The sequence below is a fragment of the Haliotis asinina genome, chromosome 12 (genome assembly GCF_037392515.1).
Source record: "Haliotis asinina isolate JCU_RB_2024 chromosome 12, JCU_Hal_asi_v2, whole genome shotgun sequence".
Classification (NCBI taxonomy): Eukaryota; Metazoa; Mollusca; class Gastropoda; order Lepetellida; family Haliotidae; genus Haliotis; species Haliotis asinina.
In genome coordinates, this window is record NC_090291.1 from 10536290 (window position 1) to 10545233 (window position 8944).

Genomic DNA, 8944 nt, shown 5'->3' on the forward strand with positions numbered 1-8944 from the left:
GAGAGTCAGGGGTTGGGAAAGACGTGTGTGTGTGTGTGCACTACACACAGAAGGGTACTGTACAGACGAACGCAAATTGTGATGGTCACAAATTCTGTTGGTCACTGTGTTACACGTTGTACACTACGGACAATCTAGCCGGTGTGAAATCACTCCCAGTATTTAACACCTATGCTTGTATATTAACTTGTAACATGCTTCGTTCACATTTAACCCTTTAGTAAAATAAACAGGGGTCAAGGGGTTAATTGGCAAGTCATCTACCACAGGAAATGCTCGTAGCCGGTAGGGTCGCTTTGTTTGTAATATTAACACTTTCATAACTGAAAAATAATGAGCACTAAAGACCGTTGATTGAAAGTGTGGTTGTCTGTGGAGAATGCGAATAACCTGCCGCAATCAACATGCAATAACATATGAATGAATAGTAAACCGCAAGTCAGCAGAGCGAGACAGTAGCGTTAGAAAACCCAGCTGTCGAGATCTGAGTAACTTACCCTCATATCGTTGATAACCGCTTGGAAAAGACCGCCAAGGGCACTGCAATCTTTCTCAACACTTATATTTCCATCCATGGTGAGCTTCTGTGTAGTGACACAAATTAAGGACGATGATAATTATTCCAGTGACTTTTCGTCTGAAATTTGAAGATTCAGTACAGGATATCTTCTACCCTGACAATGAATGGAAGGTTGCACGAGTGCTCTATCAGACTATCAAATAGGCCGCTCCTTTTCGTATAATCCACTAGAAATATTATCCAGCACTAGACACAATGTACACAAGTTCTCCTGAAATATCCATCGTCGATCGCACAACTGCACATTATGACGTTCTGTCAAAACTCAACAAAATCCTAACTCCCGTCAGTACACTCCTTTCGCCATCATGCGGGTTTGTGAACATGGCGAGAGCTGCTTCCTTTGGAGTCACGTGACTTGACCGCGCTCGCTGATTGGGTTTCGGTTTGTTGGGGTTGGCGAATTCATATCGGTTATGCCGTGGTGCAGAATATCGGTTTATGACCATTAGCATATATAAAACCACAAAGTAATTGATTTCAGTGATACCGGTGAATCGTATCTTCTTCATAGTTTGCCATTAATGTAGTTGTATTGAACGATACCGGATCGCTTTCATCGAATATACATAAAACCATAGCTCAATCGACGAATTATATACTGATAAATGTATATAACATAATATCTATAAACAGCGGAAGAATATTCTGCAGTTTAGGAATATCATTAATAAGTGCTGAAACACTATCGTGAACTTTACTTTTCGAATCTCTCCATGTGATTTTATCCAAACATTTATAGTGTTGTGTGGCAGATTTTTGTAATTATTACTTATTATCACAATAAAGTTTAATCGACATTAAATTTCATGTTCTCATTTCTTTTCCGTTGTCAAACATTCGTCACAACAATTTCAGACGAAACAACAAATATTTTACATATATGTTTGTGTACGGCATTTGTGAGTATTCTTCATACCAATATTTTCTTCAAAGAAAAACATTTATTTAGCAACAAACCTATTTCAGATTCGTGATAGGAATACAATGTCATGGATAGATATAGTCCAAGTGAACTTGTCCGTGTATGTAACATTGACTTTATCACGCTCTGAACTGAGCAGAATGCTAATCAGCAGCACTCGTCAGAGACATATCCTCCATTTGGCACGTGCCCCATATATAACTGCTGTCAAATCTAGAACACAATGAAGCAGTGTGTGTTTGGAAATGACACATTGTGTCGAACCAGATATGATAGGTAGGGGGGTCTCAGTATATCCCCAAGCCATGTATTTCAAAATCATAATACGCCCCCTGTAAGACTATTTTCATATTCGCACCGTATTTGATTGTCTGGTCCAGATTCGATTATTTACAGACCGCCGTCATATAGCTGGAATATTGCTGAGTGCGACGTAAACCTAAACTCACTCACTCACTCACTCTCTCACTCACTCACTCTCTCACTCACTCACTCACTCACTCACTCACTCACTCACTCACTCACTCACTCACTCACTCACTCACTCACTCACTCACTCACTCACTCACTCACTCACTCACTCACTCACTCACTCACTCCGCATTGGAACCTCGTGAAAATCCAGGATCGAATTGGCCGACGAAGCGACTTACGGAAAGGGGTGGTCTGACTAGTTCGTATCCTAACTGCGTATATTGATGTTGATCACTGGGGTGTCGTGTCCAGACTAGAAACAAATACACACGCACACGCATACGCACACGTACAGGCACACGCACACGCACACGCACACGCACACGCACACGCACACGCACATACATCACGCTGGAGTATTGTTTGGAGTGGTCGATTCCGGCTTTAAAAAACCCAAAGGGATCAACAATGTTAGTTGTTGACAACCGAAGTTCGTTATACGCATTTTGAGTTAGGTAACCTGCCAGTGATCGGGACCCATGCAAAACGGTTCGTTATATCATTACAAACGAAGTTTAATGTATATCAAAATGGCCCTGGTGTTTTCTAGAAATATGAGAGAACGCCTGTTAACAATGGAGACCAGACAATTCGGTCATCAACAGAATGAGCACCAAACCTCGCAACTGGGATACGATAACACGTGTCTAAATTTGGTATATCTTACACGTAATAGTGAGTGAGTTTTACGCCGCTATTAGCATTATTCCAGCAACTTCCCGTACGGGACAATAGGAATGGACTGCACACATTGTACCCATGTGCGGAATCCAACCCAGGCCTTCGGCGTGATGAAGGAACGCTTTAACCACTAGACTACCCACTGTCTCGTTATGGCCGTTACAAAATATAAAAATAAGTCGTACAGCGCAATGTCCCTTTAACACATACAGAGACACATGTTAGACTGCAATGTATTTCCAAAGCTCCTTCCCAAATGTAATATTTGAATGAACCCAATACAAAACGTTTGTAACACGACCTTCAAATCGAACATAAAACCACAGCTCGGAGTAAACAATCTTATCGACCTTTGTACAGAGCTGAGTCAGTGGGGGAGTTATAGCTCTAAATCTGCTATAAAATTATTCCACTAACGAGTTTCAGCTTTACGAATGCCAATCTTTAACCAACACACCCTCGTAAAGCGCAGTCACACCCAACCTGCCCTTCTACATCAATGGCGAGGCAATAAAACAACGGGAGGTAAGTCTGAACATTCGTGACTCGAGTTTCACACCCTGGTGCTATTGCCCGGCGCCGAACGACAATAAAAACATGCGCATTACACATCGTGAAAGTTTACGTCACAGTGAATCTCCCACACCTTGTTCAACAGGTTTGTGTGTAGGTATAACGCATACATTGTGTATTCTTACTTATCGGTACAAATGCGTGATATGAATATGTCGCAAAGCCCATCCTACAGTTGAAGTGATGCATATGTACAACACAGGTACACTTTCTGCACGGAGAGGGTATGCAGATCTAGAATATACACTCCTATAGGGCTGATGTAAATTTAGCTGGGTAGGTTTGTTTACATACACGTGGGCAGCGAATAATACCCAACTTTCTTCAAAATGTGAACAAAAGGTTATTCATCCGTAAAAGTTCAGTATGTTTACATATGGACATTAGTTTGTCCATAGTCATCCATTGGTTAGTAGTTAGTAAATAATCAAGTGATCAACAACGAATGGTTCAACGCTATTGGAATACGATGCCGCATGAACCAAGTCAGTTTACCTGACCTCCTAGACTAACAGCTAGTCTCTGAAATGAACATATTTTACTGAAAAAACGTTCATAGTGAAAATAAATAATGTCCTGAAATGGAGCCCTGAGACTTTCTTCATTCTCAGAAGCTAAGGAAATCTAGACTGGCCACATTTTCTTTCTTGGATATACATACTTCGGGGTCTGTACGACAGACAACTGACCTCCCGACCCCGTTAGCTGCCCATACGTATGGTTTGTTGAAGGCCAATCCTAAACCGAATTTTCACTGCATTCATGGAGCATTGAATTGAATGTCTCATTGGTGATGTCTCTTACACTTATTGTATACGTAGTTTCATTGATAATGTATGCAGCCGCGAGAAAACCCTGTAAGGGTCAATGTAATACTGCTATCACTCACACCACCATTGCATCCCACCGGGTACCCATTCACTGAACAGAGGCAAATTCAAAACAGAGTGTCTTGCCTAGGGAGACATCGTGTATAATGCACGGCAGAAACAAAGCCCTCTTAACTCTTAACTCAAAGCCCTCTTAACTCTTAACTCAAAGCCCTCTTAACTCAAAGACCTCTTAACTCCTCGAGTACATGCCCGTAAAGATGAGAGTTATCAGTATCCCATGCTTGTGGGAGACGACCAACGGGATCGGGTGGTCAGACTCATGAACTTGGTTGACACGTCATCGTATCCCAATTGTGTTATTGCGTTAAGCAATAACCAAACAAGATATAATAATGTATGTGTGCCTTTATTGGTAATACAGATTTAGGCTATTCAACAAATTCAACTTGGGTCTTTTAGCATCACCGTTATGAAAATGAATGTTGTTTTCAGTTTCGTAATTCGGAGTGATCATTTAATGTTACCCTTACAGATGTACAAGGCCACTGTTCAAGTCTCAGAGTTCAAGATAACAGCCCACGTTTTGTATTCATCAAAATGGTATTGCAGTAAGGAGAAAGACACTCACATTTATATCAAGGCGGAATAAAATATCAGCACCACATGACTAGTTATGTAAGAAAAGCGGAAATTTGGAATCTAAATAATTATTAGTTCGGTCAGTTTAGCACGCAGGTGCCAGGATGGACTTCCGGTTGACCTGTTGACCCTTGGAACCCTGGGACCATTCCGTCTGCCGAGCGGATGAAGGCCACAGATTTATATGGCGCGACACCAATAAATTAGACCTGTTGATAAGAAAGAATCGTACATTGATCTCTTTATTCTTTGCCGGCATAATAAATTATAGATAATTATCCCAAGATGTCTCAGAACTTTTGCAATGGATTGAGTCCCTTCATGCTGCTAAAGAATGGTTGAGTTGGCTTTGATGACTGTTATGATGTTCATTGCCATGTCAGTATTAGAATCATTCTATCCACATCCAGCTATGTCTTTAAGGCGTTGGTGTACTGGTTCTCTATCCTAAGACGTTGGTAGGTCTACGACATTCGTTAACCTATGACGTAACGTTACTTTATGGACATGGTCCCTGGAGATTACCTGACATATTTGCATAATAAAATTTAAAAAAAACACTGACTTTTTAAAATTCGATTTTTGTCAAATGTATTACATTAGAGACACGTTATGCCAGATGACTGTAACCCTCAAACTGACGCTGAAAATCACGTGCTCCTTTGTTTGTATCAAAAGTAAACCTAACCAAGCACTCGTGGGATCTGCGGAGCAATGCAGATCCCAGTAGAGACTCTCAAAATAAACATATCCTTGACTAACATGCGTCTCACTGACTTCCTATGTTGTAGCTTGTTGTATCCCAGTTCTGGGAATTGGTGCTCATGATGTCAGTCACAGAATCGTGTGGTCCAGACTGCACTATTTCAGACACCGTTACCGCATGATATGACGCACGCCTGGCTGTGATGCTTGTATCTGAACCTGTAAAAAGATGCTCAACCTACGAGTCCCGCCAAGGTTGCAAGCAAAGTTTAAATTCAAAACAAACGCAGGACCGGTCGGCCTGGTTGGTTGAGCAGAAGGAACTCAAACAAATGATTAGGGGAATTCGACTTTGCTTGAGGTAAATACTTCTTTCTCAGGAAAAACAAGGTCCTTTCGAAGAGTGCACGAGTGTGTGTTTGACTAGAGATGTACGTCATTCTGTGTGGCATGATATTGGACTCAGCTAGGGTTGCTGTCTTTGTCCATTTCAATTTAGGTTAATTTCTTTATTTTACAACACATAGGCGTTTTGATATTATTCCGATAATATCCTCGTTATAATTGAGCATTTGCTTTCAAAAAACGTATCATGTGGATAGTTAGTAATAAATACTATTAGTTCCCACAATTTCGCTATATACTGCATCGGATTGGTTTCTGGTTAATGCATTCAGTATTATTGTTAATGTAAAGTCAAATAGTATCCTACGGTAATAGTAAAGCATTTATCTTCATACAACAACCACAATTATTTTGATTAGAAGGGTTAGATCTAATTATATCATAATTAACATTTGTGAAGTGTCAAATTAACAATCTAAGAGAATACCTCCTTAACAATCTCCGGATAAAACCGTTCCGCCCAAGTCTGCATTTCCTGAACACGAACACAATAATAACAACTGCCTTTGGCTATTGCCTGTGTCGGTGTCAAAGTGACACAGTTTGAATTCAAACTGGTCCGGCGATAAGCCTTGTTTGAATGGTAGCAATCTGAATTGCCTAAAAGTGAGTTTGTACTGAACTTAAGAAAGCAAACGTGTATTGCCCTTGTATGGGGAGGCATGTAGGGGTATTTGTGATGGCGGATAAGTATTCGGCATACAATATTCTCCCGCCAACGTGTTCGGAATAGAACGTATTACGCACTTTGTTGTATTGCTCATTAGAGGTGTGTGTGATGCATGGGTTTATTTTCGGATGTACGGGTTTGGCAGTACAATGGGGAATTACTGCAAAATATGGCAAACATTCCAGTGTTGGGGGAACACGGAGGCGTTTGTTGTGCTGAATAGAACCTAGGCCCAGTGTATCGCCATATCAGGCCAAGTCTTGAATGACAATGTATTAAATTCAACGATATATATTAGGGACGCTTTTCTGTCTGTCTGTCTGTCAATCCTTGTTCCTTTTACCTGGGGCGATGGGGTAGCTTATTGGTTATAGCGTCTGCTCGTCACACTGAAAACCGGGGTTCGATTCCCCACACGGGTATGTGTGAAGCCTATTTCTGGTGTCCCCAGCTGTAATATTGCTGGATTATTGTCGTATTCACTCACTCATTCATTTTCGTCTGCCTGTCAACCTGTGTAGCTTGAGTGAGTATTGTGAATTATGAAACTACGAGTTGAACTGCCAAAAATGTCCCCCCAAAATATTCAAGATCTCTGTGTAGTTTGTTCAGTAAATTGTAACCAATCTGACGTCACACATTTATCGATAAGGATTTCTTTGGTGTTTGAAACATCGATGCACATATTACGAGGTAACTAAACCCAGAAAGGACGTTACCACAATAAAGAAATTCATGTTTTCCGGGGCGGTCTTGTGGCATAGCGGTTAAAGCGCTCGCTCGTCATGTCAAAGACCTGGATTTTGATTCCCCACATGGGTACAATGTTTTTGTAGATCATTTCTGGTGTCCCCGCCGTGATATTGCTGGAACTAAACTCATGTTCTACCAGTTTCTAACTGTCCGGCTTGGTTACGTGGTGTGGGTAAAAATCGAGTTGAAAATTATGTATATAAGTAAAAGTAAGTAAATATTTCATTTACGTGTCACGCGGTATACAAACGTATGGATATACAGACAGGGCAGATTCATGATAAACACCACCAGTCTAGCAAGGCCTAAGAGCCACGATATATCATTGGGGTCACAGAATACAATAAGAGTCAAGTGATCCCAATTATAACATATGTTCCAGTGAGAATGTAGCTTTAAAGCCTGTGTATGCTCAAAAAATAACAAACCAACAACTACAAAACAAAACAACAACAAAAAAACCCATCCCCCCAAATAACAACAACAACAAAAAATAAACAAGCAAACAAAAAAACCCAAAACACACAAATAAAAAAAACCAAAAACAAAAAGAAACAAAAACAAAAACAAACAAACAAACAGAACAAAAACAAAAACAAAACAAAAAAACCCCCAAAAAACAAAACAAGCAAACAAAAATTAAACAAAACAAAACCCCAAAAACGAACAAACAAACAAAACAACCAGTAACCAGTGCCTCGTCAGAAGTGCACTATTTACAATCCAAGTTGAAAAGTCCACCTTTTATACATAGCAGTAACAACTGCGGCCAGACGCATAATTAAATGGTCATTTTGCATTAAGATTTTAAACTGATCCTCTGTGGTCAGATTTCTTTCATTATGCAAACTGATCCTCGCATTAGCAGTGAGACTTTGGGTCAGAGACACCCATGTTTGTCGAGATGACCAGGTGGTCAGTCGTTGTCACATGGTGCACACGTCACCGTGACTCGATGAAGCTGGGATATTAACGTTAAAAAAAAGAACCCAAGAATAGCTTGAGTGTGTAACTATGAATGTGTCAAGTTCTAAAATATGATAAGAATATGACTGATTGAATCTATTGTCATACATTGGGATTCCAAACAGATGAAATGTGCCATCCATCCCCCGAACAAACAACACTGGCTCAGCACCGGATTAAATCTTAATTAAGCTTTCATTTCGTTTCTCAAACGCCAGGCAGAGGTTTATGCTCTGGGAGAGTAAGTACAGCCTTGTGCAGCAGAAAAAGACACATGAATACATGAAAATAGAGCGAGTATGGTTTTACTGTTTTTAGCACTATTACCACAATATCGCGACGGGGGACGCCAGAAATGGCACATTGTACACGCGGGGAATAGAAAACTGTGGGTTTACTGATAAAGAACGCTTCAGTGAAGATTCGGGATGGAATGGGTCTTCCAGGCTTGTGGATGGTTGACACATACCATCGTATCCCAAATGCGTAGATCGATGCTCATGATGTTGATCACTGGATTGTCTGGTCCAGACTCGATGGTTATCAGACTGCTGTCCCTAATGTTGCCGAGTGTGACGTTAGACAACAAACAATAAATAGACAAACAGACGACGGCCAGACAGATTTACACAGACAGACAGACAGACAGACAGACAGACAGACGTGTCTTGTATGTGTAGACAACATGTAGTAAACCCAGGCAACCCACACCGCCCTGAACACGTACAGAAATAGAATCC

At 40.7% G+C, this 8944-nt stretch overlaps 1 protein-coding gene and 1 long non-coding RNA gene across 10 annotated transcripts in view; both read right to left on the reverse strand.

The window, feature by feature from the left end:
- Positions 1 to 925, reverse strand: part of LOC137257721 (protein MTSS 1-like) — a 288334-nt gene extending 287409 nt beyond the window's left edge. For all 9 annotated transcript variants that reach the window (XR_010954602.1, XM_067795126.1, XM_067795122.1 and 6 more), the window contains exon 1: positions 498 to 925. Coding sequence is in view for 8 of the 9 variants with exons in the window: in XM_067795126.1 (XP_067651227.1) it covers positions 498 to 575 (78 nt within the window). In the remaining variant the exon portion in view is untranslated. The remainder of the gene's footprint in view (positions 1 to 497) is intronic.
- A 3831-nt stretch (positions 926 to 4756) lies between these two features.
- On the reverse strand, positions 4757 to 6313 carry LOC137257662 (uncharacterized). The gene is made up of 3 exons (XR_010954601.1): positions 6243 to 6313; positions 5468 to 5629; positions 4757 to 4914 (listed from the first exon to the last, which is right to left on the reverse strand). It is a non-coding gene; the product is annotated as an uncharacterized lncRNA (long non-coding RNA).
- Positions 6314 to 8944: the final 2631 nt, after the last annotated feature.